Source organism: Molothrus aeneus, chromosome 3 (assembly GCF_037042795.1).
Source record: "Molothrus aeneus isolate 106 chromosome 3, BPBGC_Maene_1.0, whole genome shotgun sequence".
Taxonomy (NCBI): Eukaryota; Metazoa; Chordata; class Aves; order Passeriformes; family Icteridae; genus Molothrus; species Molothrus aeneus.
Genome location: NC_089648.1, coordinates 31684837 through 31707971, shown reverse-complemented (window position 1 = coordinate 31707971; position 23135 = coordinate 31684837). Strand labels below are relative to the sequence as shown.

Sequence of the window (23135 nt, the reverse complement as noted above, 5' to 3'; positions counted from 1 at the left end):
TGTAGATACTGCCAAAGAACCTTTCTAGTACTGTCACCTTTAATAACTTTCATCTTGAGTTTTGCTAAGACATGAAAACGAAACCATTCAACTCAGATGTCTGCTGCTGGTCTGTCTGCCTGTCAGCCTCAAAGAGCAATTTGTTTTCTCTATTTCTCTGCAGCAGCACAACAAAGTCATTGAGCTACTGAATCCCATTTTCTCACAGTACATACAATAAAAGGGGCTCCCAAGGTAGAGCAGCATACCAGGGAAATCTGTATTCCCACTGAACAGACCCAGATGAGATCACTGTGATAAAGGCATGCCAAGACCAAAGGAAATGCTGCAGGAGCATGCCCCACTCCAAAAGCAACAGCTGGCAGGACCATGGAAAGCTCATGAGAGGAACCCTGCAGCTCTTGCAACCAGGAAGGGAAGGTAGTGCTAAAACACAAGGAAGGTCAGGAGTTGCCTAGAGCCCCCACTATCCCTCATGTCATTCCCATGTGAAATGAAGCACATGGGGGACAGAATATGGGGCAGTTCTACCCATCTGCAGACTTTCCAGTCTGAGCAAAGGGAAGGAGCAATCTGTACATCTTGTTTCTGGTAGTGTTCAAGTTAATTTTGAGGCACATGCATCCAGCCCCAGGGTCCCAGCAAAAGCCCTGCACAGATGACCCCAGGCATCATTCAGGTAATGGATTTTTAAAGTTTACTTGACCAAAGCTAAAGAGTGTTTTCTGAGCATACACAGAGGAGAAACGAAAACATTCCAATTAAAGGCCTTCTCCTGTTATAAGAGGATATTGGATTAGTGTAAACCACATCAGAGGAAACTAGTTAATCCATGTTTGGTTGATTTCTACACTGGGGAAGCCAAGAGATTTTAGCAGTCACTATTATTTACAGCAGTAAATGTCAGTTTAATGACAGAAAATCCAGTGTTATTTTTTTTCCCTGAATGATGAGGATTTTCTTGTTTCAACATGTACACATTTCTAGCTCTCTGACTTCTAAAACAGCAGTATAAATATACTTTGATTTGTGATATTAACTTCTAGAATATCCATGACACGTTAATTAATGGTGCTGATAACCTCCAGAGGCTTGCAAATAGGAACATGATGTAACAGACATGGTAAGTCATTTCAGGAGTACTTGAATTTCACATGACAACAGTTCTCTTGGGTGGAGGAATGGGCTAGGAGAGCCAAGATTTGCCTGGGATTGCTCTAGGATTACTAGGATGCATCCTGGCACAACACCTATGGTTATATTTAACAGGAAAGCATGAGAACTCTGTCATGTCCCACTGTATGCATAAGCCAGAACAGCCTGTTCACCTTTTAAGTTGCTTTCCAGGCAAGCATACTAAAAAATAATGAGCACACCTCCAGCCACACTCTTTGTTAAAATGAAAAAGGGGTTCTTCATTTATGGTCCCAAAGTTTCCACATTCCAGGTGGGTTGTTTCTGGCCTTTTCTCCTTGGAACACTTTTTAGACAAAGGAGTGCTTGTATGTTTTGCTAACCCTTAGTTAGTACTAACTCTATACTTGAGCTTTCAGGCTAGGTGGTATTTTTCCCCTTTTCTAAATGAATGCCTTGTTCAACACGTTGATCCAGACAGAAGAGAGGTATACTATACCATAAGGGACCGGTTTACATGCAGCAATATACATTTTTTTATTAATGCAATCCATCATTTACCTTATCCTCCCTCTGAAGAAAACAAAAGGATCAAATTTATATGTAACTGCCCAATGCAGAGATTTTTAGAAGACTTGTTTATGAAAAGAGAAACCAGCATAGGAGTAAAGTATAATTCATAACATACAAATACTTCCTAAAGGTACAATAAAGCTCATGGCATCAGCAGAAATAAAAAGCATTATGGGAGAAATAGTAGCATATCCTCATGTTAGAAGGCATCAGAGAAAGGTCAGGAAGGGAGGGTAATGGGGAGCTGGTAGCACCACCCTGGCCCACACTATGAACAGCAGCATTATCTGAGCAGGAGGGAAGGTTCTGTCTATGGTAATTCTGTTAAGATGCTGTTTCTGGCAAGCAGCATCTCAAATACCAGCTAATACAGACATTTGATATTGCAGTAATGGCATCTGCACCAATTACAGTTCTTTTGTCTGCCTCTTCACATAACCAGAGTGAAACTAAATTCTACTTTTTCCATCTTTAAAAAAAATTAGACATGATGCATCAGGTGCAAGACATAACTAGATCTTCAGCAGATCAGCAGAGCTGACCTCACAGAACTTTCCCCAGTCTACTCAGTCTTGTCTTCAGCTGTGTTTCAGGCATCTTCCTGTACTTTTATTAGAGTATGGTTGATAGGACTGCTGGGGGAAGCTCATGGGAGTGAAGACACAGACTGGTGTAAAAGGAAAAGTCAGATTCCAAAAAAAGGAGCCAACAGGGAAGGCAGCCCTGAGATGAATGTTGGAGGATGAAAATGTGGGAGTAGTTAAAATAGGTCATATTTTGGAAGCAAAGGCATAAGGCAATGAGGGGCAAGCTGCAGTGAGGAGCTGAATTCTGCAGTGTAGGAATGGTATTGCAGTCCAGAAAACTAGATACAGTTAGTGAAAAGGGCAGGCTGGAAGAGTTAGGTATCAAAGTCATTAATGAACTAAAATTAGACTATAAATCCTTTCAGCTCTCTCACCCATTGTGGTAATGATGCCCTGCCTCTTCATTTCACTGCAGAGACTATTTCTGCTCATGAGACTGTAAGCAATTAGAACAAGAGCCCTTCACTGTCAAACACCTCAGAAGATACACAGATCAGAAAACCAGCTCACCTCAAAATACACACTGGTGCAACTACTGTGAAGTGTGTAAGAAATGCAATGGGACAGAATTTGGCAGCTGATGTCAGTCAAAAGAAGAAACAGAAAATATGAAAAGCAAAAAAAAATATGGCAGGAAGCTGCAGGCAAAATTTGTATATCAGAAATGGAATGGAAAGAAGATAATAACCTATTTCACTCCATCAGGAGGTGATCACTTCTCTTGTTACTAGTGTGAGGACAAGCAATCTATATTTGATCCTGCTCTGGTTCTGTGTACTCTGGGCCTCACAGACCTGTTGGACCTGTGAAAACAAGTATTCTGAGAAAATGCACAAAAATTTTAGGGAAAAGAAAGTGACAGTTTTTACAACAGCATAAACAGATATGGAATTCCAGCTTCTGCTGGAAGCACTGCCAGCAGTAGCACTGCTGTACTGTGGGCTGGCAGCTTTCAGAAAGAGAAGCCTCTAGGTCTGGGGTTTGTAAGCAATTTGCCACACTTGTCATCCTTGCCATATAAAAGCCTTTCCCAAAGGACATTGTTCTAACAAAATTATCCATTGCAAAGGCCAGCAGCATGCTCTGGCTCATCGTGTCTCAATCTAGGCTGCATAAAGAGGAAAGTCAACCATGCATGTCTATCATCTGGACAATTAGTCTTTCTGACTGCAGACACAATTCTAAAAGGCTAGACCTTAGAAGCACCTAATCTTTCAGTTGGAAATTATTTCTCTTTGTCTGGCAGAAGCATAGAGCAACGAACGTCCTGTGAGAACAATATTCAGAGGCTTAAAGCAGAATCAATGTAAATACATCAGAAGCATCCTTGTAACCTCTCTGTGACCAAACAAAAGAAAATAAAAACATTTAAAAATTGTGTATTTGTGATATGAAGTAGCTAAGAACAACAACAAAAGAAAGAAGATGAGCACAGCATACTGGTCCCTGTGCATCTCCATTTACATTTTTGATACTGCTGTGATCAGTCTCCTTTGTTTAGCCTATCTGCCCTCTGCACATCCTCATCCACTCTATTAAATACAGAGGAAAAAACTCACATGGCCAAAGAAAAGGAAGAATTAATTCCAAGGAACTCTTCATAATCACAATACACTACCTTAATCTCTGAACTGCATTCTGTATCTGATTTACATGAAATTACACTACCTTCCCATTATCAGTTAAATTCTTTTAGCATTGTCCAACTGCTTGTACTGGCAATCCAAAGGAAAGAAAACCCATGAATTACAAGTAACATCCTTACAGATCCACAGGTATAAGGGTCAGATGAGTATAACTGACTAAATACAGCAATTTACACAACAACAAATAAGTTGTTGCTTCATCTGCAATAATGATTTATCTACCACATTGTGTATTTTCTGTGAAAGCAAAGCTCTCAGTCAGGCAAGGTCTAAGAATCTCCAGTTCATTCTTACTTGTCTTCCTTCAATCTTTTCTGACACTTTAACATCTGCTCAAAAGAAATTCTTCAAAGGGACCAGATCTGAACCATAATGACAAAGGCATGTCAAGATGGAAGTAGGAGTAAAGCTGGGGATTTTTTCAGTCTGAATTGACAGGAAGATTCACTTCTCCTTATCTGTCTTATCTCTAAGTTCAGTAACACAGAGACAAATTGGCTTCCTTATGGGAGGAAAGAAGCACAAGCAAAAGCATTTTTATATTATGGGGTTACAACAGCCCTTATTTTCAAGCTCAATAGCATCAAATGCAAATTAACATCTCACTTAATATGAAGCTCTTCTTGCCAGTCTACAATCCTCCTCAACCTTCCACCTTGTCCTGCACACTCTTGGAAGTGATGTGATCTCTGGCAGCTATTTGGTTTGTGCGAGTTAAAAGGCATCACTACATGACAGAGGTGTTTTTCTTTGACTTTTGCATGCACAGGCTGGGATGTGAACTGAAGCTATGATTGCTGGGTCAACCTGCCCAACATGCATAAATGAAGATTTATTTGGGGGGTTTTTTAGTTTGTTGGGGTTTTTTTAATGAAGTGACTTAAAAACTAGGAAGTTGCCATGTTGACAATTCTGTTCTCTAAACAGACCAGGTACAGCATCAACCATATCCAGATCATTTTACCTATTAGCATACCTCAGCTGTATTTGACTAGGGCCATTTCAAGGGGCAAAAGAATTGTTTATTTTGAGTGCCAGTTTAATCTTGGGCTCTCAGTCAAGACTGCTAACTCGCATACTGGTTTTCCTGATCTATTTGTCTATTCATTGGGAGACCACCAACAACCTTCCCTCCATGGTTCTGAATCTCTACCTGTCTGAATTTTGAAAATATCAGGTGTTAAAAATCTTCTTTTAATAAACTATATCTCCATTCTGTTTCCATTTTGGGATACAATAAGAAACATTAAAATGAAACAGGCTCCCATAGCCTCTTTCAAACTTTGATTTCTCCAGCATAGCATCCCTCTGAGAAGAGAAAGAACAGAATTCCTGTATATTCCCACACAGTAACAAACAGTTGCCAGAGGGACTTTTGCCTACTGTGCAGCAACTGATGTCCTAAATAATCCTTAAACTCCAGTCACCACACATGTTGCTCTCATGAGTGGTGGTCTTGGGTGGAAACAAGGGCAGCACATCTGCAATTTTCCTAAGCTTGCAGAGCAAGACAAAAACAAGGTGCAATTTATACTTCCATTCTTGAAATCCCAGCAGCAGAAAAGCAGTATTCATGAAGCAGTATTTTCCTTCTGCTTGTAAGAGTCATAGCTATATTTGGTTCATAGAGTTTCTCAAAGCAGTCAACCTTACAGAGCTTTACATCCTTTTGTCTTTTATTCAAAAATCTGTATTGATATCTAGTTCTGAAGAAATTCACTTCAGAAGGTAACATTTACATGACAAATACTCAATTCATCTTCTGATTCAGATCTTAGTTATTTGTTGCATTTCTGCAATTTACTAAAACACAGCTCATTTTGAAGTATGAAAGGTCAAGTCTCCAGAAAGTATCAAAATAAAATTAATTACAAGTTCTTGACTGTTCACAGTTAGAGTTTTTTATCAGCTGGAGTTTTGAACAGCCATTACAAAACTGGACCAAAATAATTTACATCAAAACAAGTAAGCATGTTGCAATGTAAGGCTGTGTGCATTTTTCTCAGCCAGTAAGGAGGACAACGCAAACACTCCTCCAAGGAGATCATCAAGGGGCACGGATGGGCAGCAGTGTTCTAAGGATTAAGGTGTCAAGGGCAAATTACTACAGTGTGGAGCAGCTGGACTGAAGCATAGGTCTGCTGGATCATTAAAGAAAAATGACTAAATTGATTATTATTGCATCTTTTCTACAGATCATGACCAGCTGAATAATTTTAGCATCCAAAAGTTTAGAGCAAGAAGCATGCAAAAGCCATTGCAAAATAGATAAAGCTTATGTTCTTGCAAGGCAGACTGCCCCATATTCCCTGCTCTGACCCCACAACTCTCCTGTTCAACAGGGGTGGTTGGCCTTCTGATTGAAGGCTGTGGACACTTAGTTTCACCGTCACATTAGAGAGTCACCATCAGATTCCAGGCAGTCACACAAGACACCATTTGTGGTGACTGAGAAAGCACAAGTCAGTATTGGATGCCACACGAACTTTATTTCCTTGATTTGCTCTCTTATGAGGTTACACGGGCGGATCCAACTATGCAGCCAGTAAGATTTCATACACCCATGCCCACCCACACACAGACTGCTTTTCCAAGTTGACACATTCCTCAGTGGTGGTCTTCCAGCCCAAGGGCACACGCTCCCTTCCAAACATTCAGCCAGTCATGATCCATACAAATGATAAAATTATAATTCATTTATTCATTGTTCTTTAATCATCCAGCAGACTCATGCTTTCAGAGCAGCTGTTACCACGCAACAATTCTGCTTTATTCTTCTTGCCAGGTCATTTAATCCTGGACTAAGTAACAGACACGTTTACTTAGTAGTGTAGTGTTAAAGATTTCCAAGGGGGACAGAGATTTTGGTGAACAGTCTTCTATTTCACAGGAACAAGCTCAACAATAAGAGGGGGGAAAAATAGTTGTTCTCTGAGGGTGCAGTTCTTTGCTAAGCTGCTGCTCCACCAGTGTATCGGGTGTTCAATCAAATGGTCCTCCCTTGATAGGTTTATCTCTCAGTGGGCCAGTGTTGCTCGGATGCAGCTGTGTGAAATGACTGTGCATTGCACTAGCTTCAGTACTATTTCACTGAGAGCAGGATTTAGTGTCCTGACAATTGCTTAGCAAATAGGACTTGAAATCAAAGTGACAGCAGTCTATGCCCTACATAAGGCACATTTTGGTACCCAGCAATGGACCAAAGTATAGTTCTGAGTCATTATTTTAATTCTGTGGAAAAGAATCATGCAGAGGCCTCAAAATCTGATAGAGCCCTAACAGGTGCAGGTAGTACAAAACATGACTTGGGGGTAGCACAATCATCCAGTGCCAGAGAACCAGATACTTACATTCTCTTTGCCCGATCAACTATTACATCTCAAGAAATTCAGGGACTCTAGGGATTTCATGCCACTGCAACCCAGAAGGAGCTCACAAACCTCTGGGGAACAATTGCATCCATTTGTCCCGAAGCCTGAATATCTGACACTTGTAGTGTCTTGTCTGCCCATACTGTGGTATGGGAGTGGGAGGAGAAAATGATAAGAGATTTTTGTAGAGGAAGGCTAATAACCAGAATACTCTTCTTATTCAGCATTATTAATCCCTACTGAATTAGATGCATTAGCAAAAGGTACTTCATTCCTTTGGAGATAAAAAAAGAATAGTCTGAATTCTTGAGGAAATATTCTGCCTATTAGTGTCTATGTAAAGCCCCAGAAATAATGCTCTCAGAGATGAAATGAATAATAAGAAAATAATAAAGGCAAATTTCCCTCTATGTCCTACTCTGCAATTAACTGTTTGAATCAAATCCCAATACCCTTAATCTCAAGAACTCTGCTTATCTGCCCATCCAGTTATTTTTAATTTGTACTTCTATATTACTACTGCATTATTAATATACCCTGATAAGATAGGAAATAGCCTGGTGGAGTTCTGTTTCAGCAATGCCTCGCACAGCATAATAGTCTTTGTGACTAATAACTCCTTCCAATCTGAGGGGATTCATGATTCCCTCTACTCACAGACTAGGAGGCCCTGGGGGGATCCCGTTTCCTCCCCTGAGTTGTTATTCTATTTCCCCAGGGCAGCCTGGGCCTCCCTGTGCTCCCCACATGTGCTCACACTGTTATCAGTCAGAGCAATGCCTTCTCCTTCTGTGGGGCCAGGAGAGATGTGCCCCAGATGCCTCTGTTGGAGCTTGTGCCAGCACAACCTCACCACGGCTCCTCAGAGCTGACCATGGGCAATATTTCAGGTATTTTAGTAGGAGTGGATAGGGAAGGGAGGGCAGCTTTTCTAGTCATGCTGCTTCCAGAATCTGGGCTCAGGTGCTGCAGCCAAGCTAGTCAAGAATCTATTTCTATTGCAAATCAAGATTTGTATTTGGAGGAAAACTCCAGTAATACCAAATGTTGGAAAGAAGGGGCAAGACATTAAAACAAAGATAACTACTCTCACACCATATGGTTTGAAGTACATATGTCATACTTTTTTGGTGGGGAAAAAGGGAGCAGGAAAGAAAGGATCAACAATTTTTAAGGTTTCCCACATCTATGTTTCTGCTCTGGTGTATGTGATGCTGTAAAGGTTATTGTACAGCTTTCCTCCTGACATTTTAATACACATCCCATTTTTCCAACACATCTTTTTCTGTCTCTCCTTCAGTATAGGCACTGTAAATTGAACAGATCTGTGGAAAAATCCAGCAGCAATTAATAGGGGTGAAAGCTGTTGGGATCTACAGAAACACAACAGAGCCTCACACACATCTAGAGAATTTTATGTAAAATGCTACTATTTGTATAAGCATTTTCAATCACCACATAGGAGAAAAAAAGATAATGTAATGTATTGTATTGTAAGATTGAACTAAGCAAGAAAAAGGATATTAGTCTGGATTAAAATCTGTGAATTTAATGGCAATATCTTAAGGGAATGTTGACTTGTCTTTAAAAAAAAATTATAAAAAAAAAAAAAAGCTAGTTTACAAGTTAGCCTTACAATTTTTTTCAGATAACTTCCTCAAAATGTCCATACACAGCTTTTTCCTCTATATTTCCACTGCACTGGTGAGGAAGAGGAGATGAATACACCCACTTATAAGTTTATAGATGCAAATATACACACCTCATGTATAGTGAGAATTACACAAACACCTGTTCATCCACAACCACCACAGGTGCACCCACTCAATTTCTCACTTCTGAGTGTTACAGGAGAGGTTTTGGGCCTCACAGGCCTTAAAAATGTATGGGTATACCTCCTGATTTGTCATATCAAACAGGTCAATGATTTCATCAAACTTTTTTTTTTTCCTTTACTATATAGAAAGATTCTTTCTTAATGAAAAACAGGAACTGTTTTGTTGAAGTATTTTCATATCTGGTATTTCATATCTCACTATCCAATGAAAGATAATTTAACTGCTAATCACTTTGGGAACAATACAGAAAAGAAAGTCTATATACATTTGTAAAACAAAATGGCATGTGGTTATCAGGAATCCACATACACTAATGAAATGTTTCCAAACCCCAAGCCATGCTGCCTACACTTCCAGGAAGGAGTTTCCCCTGGAAGTGATTTATAGGTCACATGACAGCAATGAAAATCTGGCCATCCAAGGGCCAGAGACTGCAATCTAACAGGTGAGCGCATTATGATCATCTTTACAGAGCCACCCTGACAGAAGTACAACTGAACATCTCCAGTCCTTTACTCCATAAAGAGCAGTTGCATTTGGTTTGATTTGCCAAAGGCCAAATGTGGAAAATGTCTTCTTGGTCCTTTTCCACAAAGGTCTGTCTGCTTTATGCAACCTGCTCAGTTGCATGCAGATCTGCTCAGCCAGAGCTGGGTGCTGTACAGTGAAAAGCAGAGGATGCAGACTTCCATCTGAGAAGAGGTCAATGTCCCTAGAACTTTCTGCAAGCCCCTTGTTATTTGTATCTCACAGCAGCTGGTTTTCTATTAAAGGTTCTGAACAGAACACAAAAAGAGCTTCTGTTCCTGCTCAGAGATTAATTTCACCTCTACTTGAGCCAGCCAAAACACAGATATCTCATTCTAAGGCAGCTGTCTATGTGATCAACTGAAAAAGAGAGGTACATCTGGTAGGCAAGTCAGCCCAATTCTCTCCATTTCTCCATGACAGGAATACATTTGAATAGCCAGGATCAGAAGGGTAGTGATCACCTAAGCAGATCAGAAGGGTAGTGATCACCTAGCAACATGAATTACATCCTAAGGTGGCAATAATGGTGGCACTAAAGCATGAAGGAAAACATAGGAATACTATTACTTGAAACATGGAGATACATGTTCCTCAAAACAGCACAAAAAATGGATAAATGACATAGAGAGATATTCCCAAAAACAGATTTGAATCCTGAAGGAAAAGGCAAAAAATGGGGAGACCAAGAATAAAAGGAGATACATTTTAATGGTATTCTCTGTATTAAAATGCAGTTCACGTTGGCTCTTACTCAGCTGAGCTAGTTATCTATTGAAGTCAATGTTGTACCAGAGAAATGAGGTAAGGCCCAGACCCTTAGAAAAGAAAAAACAGAACGACCTTGCAGTTGAACCAAGAGGCTCAGACAGATCATTAGCCCATGATGTTACAGCAGAGCCTCCTGCAGTGTCACCATCCCGCCCGCACCACTGCTCTCCGACACGTGCTGAGAGGAGTCAAACACAAAAGAAAAAGGCTGGGAGGAGAAGAGCTTTAGGGAATTTTAAAGAAAAAAGAATTGTAATAAGGTCTACAGCTGACTGCTCAAAGTTCAGTGCCTGTTACTTGCCTAACATCTCAGAAAACTAACCACAGTCCCACATTTAGCAAATGATCCACTATTTAAACTCCTTCTTCAGCATTGATCATGAGAAATACTCATGAAATTTTCAATTTCTGTCATCTTGACTTTACTAATTTATATTAATCTCTTCGTCATGAATTTACAAATCAATTTAACGAGGTGAGATGCAGAGGAGAGGGCAGGGAAGAAGGGGCAATTTTGGGAAGTACTAGTGAAAGCCTTAAAAAAGAAATGGAAGTTATTAACCAGAACTATCAAAATGCTCCAAAATATCAACCAGCAGTACCACCTAAATTAAAAAGCAAAGTAAATAAAAATACAGTATCTCAGAAAAACTTGGAGAAGACCAGTATTAAAAGCAATGGGTTTATATCCTAGAAAAATACAGTAATTTTCATTCAAATTGCATGTCCTTCAAAGTTTAAGAGACTTTAAAATATGTGACCGCTGTATTGTCATACTATTTCAATAATATGAGAATACTTTGAAACTTTACTTACAAGATGGGCAAGAGTAAATGTTTCTGTATCTTCATTAGGTTATCAACCATCATTGACCAATGTGAGCTTTGTGTATGAGGCCCATAGCCAAGTAGAAGCCCACAAATCATGGTCATTCCTGCCACTAAGTGACTTGAAGCAAGAAAGCAGTCAACTGGCATAAAACTTATAGATTGCTGGGCATAAAATCATATGACAATGCAGAGGGTGCTGGATAAATAAAGTTACTTAGAAACGTATAAAACCTAGTACCACCAACCTGAAGCATTTTGAGCAAGCTAATTTTCCTTTTGTTCACCAGTGTTTACAGAAAAATTCATCAAAACAGACCAAGGTAAACAATACAAAACTAGACTTTGGAGCTCTTTTCCCAGGTGAAATGTACTATAAAAGAAATACAGAAAAGATTGGTTCTTCTAACACATAAATAAAAAATGCCATCAAAGTGAATTGAGGTTTCATATTTTTTCTGTCCAGTCCAATTCCACCTGGAAATCTCCTCCAGCCACCTCTTGTGCTCACAAGCTCATCAGTACAATTTCTGAATACATCTAGGAAGATGTCACTATAGGGACAGACATTTCAGTAGTTTTTGAGGAAAAAAATAGGAATTTAATGAGCAACAGTCTCTTGTCCATATGTGCCATCACTAATATCTGGTACTCAGATTAGGATACAAGTTTTTCTCTGTGATATATAGAGAAAGAGATCTTTTTTTCCCAAAGCAAAGAGTTTCACTTAAGGACTAAGTTTCTCTATAGAAAACGTCATTTTCTCTGCTGCAGTTTTCACACCACCCTCCTCACCAGTGAAGAGGAAGATGTCTGCTAGTTTGAAAGATGGCTTTTTTTTAAAATGGAAAATCAGCAGAGACAAAGGAATTAAGAGAAAGATAGGTGCCTACATTAGTGAAGCACATCCAATGCTCCCAGTTTCCTTGAAGTAGCAGCTTCTAGAAGCTTCACAAAGCAAAGAAACAGCAGTTACAGAGGTCCTTTAAATCACAGAAAACATGACTGCATATAAATTTATTTAAAATACACGTTAAAATGCACTTTAAACCTCCAAGTCAACCAAAATGCAATCTGACAGGCTTCTGGCATGCCTGGGTTGGTACTTCCAAATCCAGAATAAGCTTTACTTTAGAGAAAGGCACACTAAGTGTTCATTAAAAACATGATTGACAAACGTAAGAGATTTTTGTTAACAGCAATTCTTCTAGATTCTAATAATTTCACCTTTTACTTAAAGCAGCTTGATCTTAAAACTCCTCCTAGAAAATCCCATCTAGCAGGAATGTAGACAAAGTGCACAAAAGCTTCCACCAGGTCCAACCAGTACATTTTGTGAGGAGAAACGCAGTTCTGAGCAAGTCTGACTGGAGGGCAAAAGGCCACCTGGATCTCATTCCAAGTGGAACTAACTAATTTGTACAACAATCATGTTGACAACAAAGATGAACACATATGTCTCCTTTAAATGCCTCAAGGGATCATCCTCTCACCTTTCAGTAGCCATGGTAACTTTGGGGGGGAAAAAAACAGCTCTCATCTCAGAAATTGTTTTCTCTGATAGAAGGTTTAAAATCACTTTTGTCATCTATGCGTTAACTTTTGCCCCTATACGCCTGAAGGATGAAGCTTTACAAAGGAAGGATGTCTGCTTTACAAAGGAAAGAGAACTTCTTCTCATTCTTTCTGGCAATACCTTAAAGATGGCTGGCAGGGAAGTGAAATACAGAACATATTTTGCAAGTTGGGCTGGGGTTTTTTGCTGACCATAGCACAAGTTTTCATAAACTCCCACTCAATGTATGACAAAAACGTAGACAAAACTGTATGACAACTGTAATGTAGACAAAAAAAATCCTGACATCCATCAACCAGCATGTTAAAATGAAAACTCTGATAGTAGAAAGGGAGGTTTCCTGTACCTTTTGGACTTAAACAAGATGTGAATCATTTTTTTTCCTTCAAATCAACTTTGCAAATCATGTAAGTGTAAGAACATTTCTTTACATCCCTGCACTGATACAAAGAGTTGACATGGCTATTGAAAACATCTTTTGACAAGAACTATTCACACCATGATTTATACAAGCCATAGCCAATGCAATAGTTACTCATTATTAACACCCTTATTGCATTGTTATATAGCTCAGATTAAAGCATGCCAAAGACAGCACAATAATTGTTGCCTGATTAAGTGAAAAGTAAACACAAACTACTTTAAGGCATTGGACAGCTGAAATGCTAGCAGCTTGTGAGCCCAAAGCATTGGCATATGCTTCTGTCCCAGCCAAAACACAGTTGTGAATCTACTCACAAACCTGAACTGCTAGTGCATTAGAGCTTTCTTCACTGTTACTTTTGACAAATACTGTGTTGGTTTGGTAGACACACTTTCAGGTCAGACAAAATGTTTCATACAGTTTTATGTAAATCAATGTGAGAAAAAGGTAAGCTTCAGGCTTGTGTAAAGTAGATAGCAGATTTTGGGCTTATTCAATCAAATACTGTGTTGTGACAAAAGATTAGATTCTTCAGCCAGGCACAGAAAAATTATTTTTAACTGAATTGTCTTTACTATATGGCACAGATCCTTGGGAGAAAGGTGTATGACTCAGGAGTCTCTATCACACATCCTGCTGCCACTCCTGCTATTTGGTTGTGTCTTGGTTCCCATTGAGGGCCCCTCCCAGCCTCACTCCATGCTCAGCCCTGTGCTTGATGAGCTACCAGCTACCACATCTCTCATTCACTCACCAGACTCCCAAACCCCTCTCTGCTCTGCTTCCTACCCCATCCTACACACTTGGAAAGGGCCCCTTGGGAGCCCCTGCAGCATAATCAATTATTTACTCCTTAATAATCTCCTCTTCTACACCAGCTTGAGAACAGGTATCTAATATTACACTGCTGATGGGCTGAGGACATCACTAACAAGATGACCAATAAAACCTCATTGTTTCTTTTTGCTTCCTGTCTCTCTGTCTGCTCCTTTTCCTACAGTGAGATTATAACTGCTCTGGACAGAAAGCAGAGGGGGGGGCTTTTAATCTGAATTTACACATAATTTAGCAAAACAGGTCTAGGCCCTGCAAACAAGAGTGCTGCTGCTCCAGAAAAATAAAAAGTAAACTGAATCACAAATCACAGTTGCTCTTTTAATAGGTCAAAAAGACTACTCAAAGAAAATTCAGTGGTGACTTGCTTTTCCCAGGTAGAAACCTTGTGCAGAAGAATGATTTTAGTGCCCAGGCATTGCTATTTTATTTTGAGATTAAGAAGTACCAAATAACAAAAATCCACACCAAAAAAACCCCAACAACAAATATATATATATATATATAAGGAAAAGTAAACTAATCTCTGCCCAAACATAACAAATATCTCTCACTGACAGAGGTTTATAAGACTACACACAGAAAAATAATAAATGAAAGAAAGCAGAGAGACCACATCCATTTATCCTAACCCCCTGCCACCTGAAAACAACCTATTTATTCAGGCTGGCAGAAAATTTTTCATTCCAGCTGTTTTTCATGTCAAATGTGAGATTCAGCAAAACAACATCTTTCACAGAAAGAACATTTCAGATTTTCATCAAAAGTGTTGGTTTACTTTTGATTCTGTTTGACAGAAAATGGAAGAGGAGGTGTAGAGGGAGGACGGAGGGAAGGAGACTGGGGAGCAAATCTAAGCAAACCTTACTAGAATGGCCTTACAGTACAGTTACATCTTAGTGCAGGCATGGAATAATTTGTTATTTCTGCACAGACCACCTTTTTGATCTGTTATCAGCTGTTGTTAGGAAGGACACAACAGATTTAAGAAGTATCTTTCAGAAAACTGAGATTTGGGGAAACTTCAGTGCAGCCATCCAGAACAGTAGCACTCTCTCTCTGGAAAAATTCAGTAAAAGCAATCTGTTACTCAGAATATGAGGATCCAAAGACAGCAGAGAGAGAAGAAATGATGCTCAAACTGTTGCAGTTTATGGAACAGGATTTCCTTTGGGCACTCAGCTCAAAGGAAAACTCTCAAGAACTGACTATGAGGATACCACACTACCACTCAGGATCACCTCTCTACTAGCAAATGTAAATTCAAAGTACACAGATAAATTAGGATCCATAAAAGCACTCCTGTTAATATAGTTACAATAGGGTCACACCTTTGTATTTAGCATCAGGAAGAGCTATTTGGAAATTAGTGCAACAAAGAATCTGAGGCTTCACTTGTTTCTTTGACAATGTGGTACTTCTGCTAGGCTCAGTGGTGTATCTAACATCAAAGTAAAATGCTGATTGTGGAGTCCTACCATTCCATTATTAATATCATTTCCTGCTTCTGTGAACCTGAACTTCAGTTTTCAAATCATACTTCTTTCAATGTCCAGGCTGGTAGAGTTTTGATTTGCAAGGCATTTGTAAGAAAAGGTATGAAGCATGCAACCTGAATATATACTCTCTAACCCTTTTCATCAGTTTAGATGCTTCAGTAGGGGGTTCTACCCATATCCATCCTAAATGAACTGCTTACTAACTTTTAAATATGTTGGTGATAGGCAGATCTTTCTCTTTTAACTTTAAAAAAAAATATATGTCTACACATTAAATATAAATTCTATAATTTTGAATTAATCATTGTCATTAATCTTGCAATGAGAAGGAGAATATTTGAAATTTCTAGTAGAAGCGAAAATATAAAATAGCAACTGTTTGCTTGCAATTTCGTTTTAGAAAACTGTGAAATTAAACTTACCCTGAAAGTCTAAGTGTTGATGTACCAAACTTCCTATCCTTCACATCTTGGATACCCACCTCCCCTGGAAAGCTGACAGATCTCAAGCTGACACCAAGCCAGTAACAGGCAGCGTGTGTGCCAGGGCTCACAGTGAGCCTGCCTTCCAGGCAGCCTGAGCGCAGCTGTGCCCTGGAATTTCAGAAATCCACAATCCGTGGCAATGGCCATCCCTCCAATTCTGGTGAACCAGAACTTTCAGTAACAAATTGTCACATTAGAAACTGCCCAGCCTACTCAAACCCAAAGTGAAATAGAGTTTTATCATGCTGAGATTGCTCATAAAGTTCTATTTAAATGCAAACCAGGATAAAAACCTAAATTATTGAAAACAACGTTTATCTTCCCTGAACCCACTTCTTCCTCTTGGGTTCACATTTTATAAATTTATACCCTTACAGAAAACATTATATGAGAAAAAATGCAGAGAAAAGTAACTGGTTTTAACATACTCCTATCAAAATATATCCCAATGTAACTAAACAGAACACATAAACAAGGAAAATTAAAAGCAAAGAAGCTGGAAATTCCATTACCTCATCTAAAGTTTTCCCAGTCTGACAGATAAATTACACTGTTATCCTGAACTAATTTACTTATTGTGCCTTGCACCTATATCTGGCACATTAAAATGAAAATTGTGAACAGAGGCAAACTGCTGGGAAACTTTGATGAAAGTATACAAGCTTCAGGTCATAATTATAAGGTGACTCCTAAAAGAAACCAAAAAGGTGAAAAATGAAAACGGCTTCCAGAAACTGCAGGTTAGACATATTTTTGCTAATGGAAATGCAGAAAAATTAAATTTTTCTAGTATGATTATATGAAATAACCTAATTTGATTTACTGCTTTGACGAAGCATGTGTGTCAATGTGTTAAAACCTCTTAGCTATTTATATGCTCTGATAGTTTTGGGACAGTAAGTCTGAAACAAAAATAAATTCCTCCTTAATCATGTGAGCTGCAAAATTTCAGTTTTATTTACGTAGCTGGAAAGCCTGGAGCCTGTTCTTGTACATGGTTTTGCAGAAGCAAATCACAGGTCTGTTTGGGCATATTGCAAAACTGCTTCCCAAGCCCTCTCCACTGCAAACCAGTAGTGAGAGGAACAAGAAAGGCTCAAACCAGCTTGGAATGTTTAGACAGAGCTATGTTCGTGTCTCAGTGTGTAGGTCCTTTCCTTGGGACATGTGAAAATAATGATCAGGAAAAGTGCTGATGCAGTCCAAGATGGGAGATGAGCCCCTGTTTCCAAGAAAACACCCTTGATTATTCCTCAATGGAATTTTTATTCAGATGCAACCTGTCCCAAGCACAGAAAAGTAAGACTCCTGAGAGGATGGTTTCTATTGTTAATCTATTCTGTAGCAACTTCCCATAGCAAGGAACAAGTTCAAGTTTACTCCTCTTTCCCCCACTAAAGTCAGAACACGTATCCCTATTCAAGTTTTATAAGGTCATGACAGATTTCTACATTTCCTCTCACCTACCAGGCCAGAGGAAAGGAAGAGAGCCCCATGTGTAGGGCATCTCTTTTCAAACAGGCATTAAACCAACCATGAAAGTAATACCATTGTCCTTTGAAAGGAAACCCTGGAACTGCACAAAATAAGAAAGTAAGCATCCAAAATCAGCAGTGAAAGTTCTGAAGCCCATCCTGTGCTCAGCAGTCCTAGATCATACATTACAAATTCTCTTCTAAACAAAAACTTTCAGCAAATTCATTGTCACTGCTTAGTATTCAAGAAATATGGAAAAGCCACGCACACAGATGTTTGCATAAAAAACTACCTTGATTAAAGCAAACTGCTTTTCTCAGCAAGTGCATGCTCATATTCCCAGATGTAATATGCCAGGCTCTCCCATTGTAGCAGGAAAAAAGGGAAGGGCCACTCAGACAAACTACAAAGCAAGAGCAAACTATATACCCACCTCCTCCACCACCTCAACATAAGTGTGCACCTAAACACCATTTTAAGAGGGAATGATTATGCAGAATGGGAGGAAATAACATGACAGAAGAAAAAGGAGCAATCTATCATTAAAAGCATAGGTTTTGTTCAGGTAAATGTACTGGAAGAAAGCCAGTAGACATAAGCCAGAAGCAAATTACAGTGTGTCCAGGCAAAACACCAGTCTGGAAAGCAAAGGGATCAGGACCACAAAATAAACCATAGTAAGCAACTACTATACAGTTTAAACACAGCCACAGAGACAACTACTCCCAACTCCCGAAACCCAGAATGGATATTGGAATGGATAATGGATTCTGCCTCCTGGCAGAATGGACATTAACTCCACCTAGTAGCACTGTGGTCCCAGTGCAGGTGCATTAGAGTAGCTGGGCTTTGAAGTGTGTAACTGCTGCTCAGCTACATCTGTCTGTGTTAACTCAACATTATTAGAAATTCACTTGCATTAGTTAACTCAAGTTTTTAGGCCTTTTTATGTATGTTCAGGGACCAGATACAGCAAAATCAACTGAGAAAGGTCATGGTTTTCCAATTCCCTAAATGTTTTTCACAAGGATAAAATCTTTTCCCAAGAAAATCAGTATTTTACTGATATTTGCAAGGCCTACCTTGCCCAAACCAGGAGTGTCTTTCACTTTGCTGACTGCCCTCAACAAACATGGTGGTGCAGGGGGTGGGGAAGTCTGAAGGATACTGCTGAAGCAGGTAGAGAAGGGAGGAGATTCAGGAACAGATGATGCAGAAGGCCTGTGCTTCTTCTTTTTGGAGGACAGGTTCAATTTCTGAGCAGCTCTGTGGGAGAAACAAAAATAGTAAGCTGAAACAACCTCAAACTCATCAAGAAGAACAAATAGAAATATTTATCAGGTTGCTATTTATGTAGGCTCTCAGTTTTGACCTCATTGATCCAGATAGTTTTATAATTCTTGTTCTTCATTCCTTAGTACTATTTTAAAGCCATCAACCACAGAGTTACTCCAAATTTAGAGTCTTCATTAAGCAGGGTCACAATCAGGCCTCTGTCACTATTTTATCTGCTGAAACAATTCAGCCTGCAAGAACGCTCCAAACCCAAACCAATGAGCTGTACAGCAATTTCTGGTTTAAAATTATGAAAGGTTCACACAGAATTGTGTCTCATGCATAGGTCACTGATTAGGAAATAAATACTTGTGCTTGGAGTTAATTGGTGATAAATGCTCAGGTGACTCTGCTGAGGTGTAAGAAGCCTTGCACTAGCTGTTCAAAACTTTTATCACCTCTTAAAACATAAGCCAATCTAAAAGCTGAACAAAAGCTGACCAGTGAAAATACTGCTGTCTGTGATGAGCTGGAGACAATCACACAAACTCCAGCTGCATTAACCACTAAGCAGGGGAAGCAGTGAAGACTCTTTATATTAGTACAGAATTCTCAGATAAGAATGCTGAATTCTGTATAGCATTTGATGAAAAAGTTACGCTTTCCAAAGCAGAAACATTCAGTACTCTTGTTTTGCGAAGTGTTTTATTTTGAGAGATAATGCGACATTCAAATCTTTGTAACAGCTGGTTTGTTCCAAGACTTTTGCATCCTGCACTGCCCAGGGATAACATCAATATTAATCATGCTGTCCCATGGTTTTCCTTTTGCAAAACAGAACACTTTAAACAGAGCAGGTCAGCAGGAGTACTAACTCAAAGGAGAGATGCATAGAACAATTTTGTTTGCTTTGGCAGACAAATTGGGAGTTAATATATGTATAAAGCAATCTGTGCTGACAGTGGCTCCCCTCGCTTGGCTGAAGTGTGACACTCAAGAACAACAATTCTAAATGCTAAGTTTTAAGAAGCTTTAGCTGTACTGGTATCAGTTTATATTATCCAACTCAAAACTTACAAAAGTAATGACATCATTTTACCCAAAGGAGTCAGGGAAGAAGGACTGAATATACACACACATGTGCATATGCACACATTTCAATATGCAAGTAACCTGTGTTTGTATCAGGTGTCTCAGACACATGGACAAATTACTGCTCGGTATGACATTGCCATATGGCAGCTGGTACAGTGTGTGCACCACCAGGGTGTATTCTTTTAGCCTATGACAAGTGCAAAGCACTTCCAGATAAATTTATTTCCAATAAAAGAAAAACACTAGGAGATTTTAACTGACCTGGCACAGAATTAGAACTCAGAAGCTTCTGTACCACCTCCTTGTCCTTTGTCTTTACTCTGACCTAAAGACTGCAGTTCATAAACTGTCCCTCTCATGTAAGCACACACTTTCTTTTTCATAGGAAAAATACTCAAAATGTGTTAGTCAAAACCATTGTTCCCTTTCCTTGCAATATTTCCATGGTTTGAGAGGATTCAATAATGTCTGTTTCCACACTGTCTATCACTAACACTTTTAAAAAGTTGTCCATGCTGAATCAAGATCTTCTGTACACCTTAGTTTCACTATAAAATTATTTCAAGAGAAATCTTGTACTCTACGTTCAACAACTGAAAATATAAGTGTTGGTCAAACATACTGAAAGCTTTACCCATGTGTAAAAGCTCATTAGTCCAGTTGGAAATACAGGAACTGGCTCCATCCACTATGGTCATCTATCTGGTCTCTCTGACTCACGCCCTGGTGTATTTCCTAAAAGCTGTTTCCTTAACTGACTGACAGACAGAGCCATTATCTGTCTTGCCACTAAGTGCTCCTCCAGAATTTGCTGCTCTTTTTACAAAGCTGACAGTGTAATACAAACCACTTCTTGACCCAACCAAGCACACAGCCGACATTTTCTTAAAGAAAGCACATTGTTGGAGGTACCTGGCCTTTTCAAAATCTTGGACTTATATTATAGTTTGACAGTTATAACATTTGAGATTGCATACTTTTTTCCATGCAAAAAGGAATAACCTGCATTTTCCTTATATTTTTGGCCTGTGACTGGCAAAATGTATGAAAAGCAATGAACTATTTCTCAGAAGTTCATGTTTTCTTCTTCTGTTTTTCCCCAAGTAAAAGAAATCAATGCCTGGCAGGCAAGAGAACCATTTACAAGCCCTATCAGACTGGATTGAATTTTGAAGGGTATGAAAAAGGCAATAAGCATCAGGTAATTCCCAGAGCATTTAATTGGGAAGAGAAGGATAGTATAACCACATGTAAGCTGCAATATGACACAAATACGTAAAGTGTGGCTTTCTTGTGAGTACATTTGAGTGAGCAAAATCCTTCAGCCCGAGTGGCTAGCATTGCTCCAAACACAGCTGGTCATACCAGCTGATACTGATTTGGCCCTGTGATCCAGCACAGGAGGTCAGAAAATCACATCTTTTACCTTTCCAGGCAAGTCAGAGGCCTGGCTCTCTCATGCAGACTCTCTGGATCACCAGGCTCCTCAGGGAAAGCACCAGGCTGGACCCTGGGAGACCTGAGGGCAGTGCAGCTCACAGCCTGCACAGCTCCGCCAGCAGCTCTTTAGGCTCTGCTCTTTGTACAGCAGCCAGCTATTTTATTTCTTTCATTTAATATCTAGTATAATAGGGCTCTGATTTCCACTTGAGACTCTGCACAGTGCCGCAGTAATGGTGATGGCAGTGATGGCAGCATGGCTTTATGTACTGACAATGAGCTGATCATGCTCCAGGTTGTATTAGCTCCCCCTTGAGCCAAGTGATATCAGCTATGGAATATGCAGGAGTGTGCAGGGGGCTCCAGTGCCTTGCAAACCACTTCCCCACTGTGTGTGGTATGGCTGTGGTAGGGATTGTGTCCACAGAGACACACAGGGAACTTGATCCAAATTCAATTTTCGAAGGGCATAATTTAAACTGCATTAGACCACTGTGTGAGCATACTCATTCACAACAGAACTGTCTTTAATGTCATTTTACTGAATTACCTTCCAAATGAATGCATATTTAATCCAGTTTAGCTAATATACTTTGGATTAACGCCTTCAGATAATTTGGACTATTTCTTTCCTGAGAGTCCTGATGCAAACAAGCAGCTGGAGACTTTTTGAAGGCTTACAAGATTTCTGGCAGAGGAAATAATCACAAGATCAAGAGTTGAAATTGCAGGAGGGACATTAGAACGCCAATTAAAGTTCAATCCAAATAAAACTAATACATTGCCCTGGCAGGAAAGGGGAACGGCTTTGAAAGTCCACCTGATCCATAGCAAAGACTGAGATAATTTCTTGAAAGGATGTTCTCTGCTTTTTGGTTTTTAAAATAAAACTTTAATTATGTATATGTTTGGGCAGTCAGAATTGTTTTCATTTTTCATACCCCACCTCTGCAGAAATGGTGATTTTTTTTTTTTTTAACCTTATAACTTTACAAGCAGGCTGGGATTTTCAAACTCAGGCTTCTAAATTAATGCTAATAAAATTCAAGGGATGCTTTTTTAGCTTGATTAAAGAGATTTTTTTTCAGCAACACATCATCCAATCCAAGTTAAAATTTTAGGAGTGTCAAAGTAGAGGTCAGTAGGCCCACTAGGTTCATTAGATTCAGAAGCTTCTGTACCTATATATTAGGTGGATATATAAAATATTATTCACACTTGTGCCAGCAAAGATTATTGATAAGTAACACTGACTGAGACACTCCATCATCAGTGATATCTGAAAAGATTTCCTTAGGTGTGTATCTCTGTATAATTATTCCATACTACACTATGTTCATACTACACTAAAATGCATCCAGTACTTATTACCCTTGGAAACAAAATTCCATCATAGAGGCTACTGAGCTGGCATATCAATTTCTCTGTCAAAATAGGAAGTGAAATTTCATTTCCATATCCTATTCTCTACAGAGGAAATTGCTCACAAGCTGTGGATGCTAAACAGCTATGTATTAATTCATTGTAAATATTTACAATTCTAATTTGAACTAAAAATCTATTTTTCTTCTTTATTTGGAGATATACAGTCCATTTTATAATAAAAATAATCTTGGCTGGGTACACCATTCAAGGAGTAAGGTGTGAACTTTATCTATGCAAGGGATGGCTTACCAGAACCTTGATTTTAGACTTGTTGGTCAAGCCCCAAGCAGGTTAATGACCTTCCCTAGCAATTAAAACACTACCTTTACTT

The 23135-nt window shown here is 39.2% G+C and overlaps 1 protein-coding gene across 1 annotated transcript in view; it reads right to left on the bottom strand.

Annotated features, from left to right (window-relative positions):
* Positions 1-23135, bottom strand: part of KIF26B (kinesin family member 26B) — a 277322-nt gene that overhangs the window by 87666 nt on the left and 166521 nt on the right. The window contains exon 5 of the mRNA XM_066546619.1: positions 18652-18835. Within this exon, the coding sequence (XP_066402716.1) occupies positions 18652-18835 (184 nt within the window). The remainder of the gene's footprint in view (positions 1-18651; positions 18836-23135) is intronic.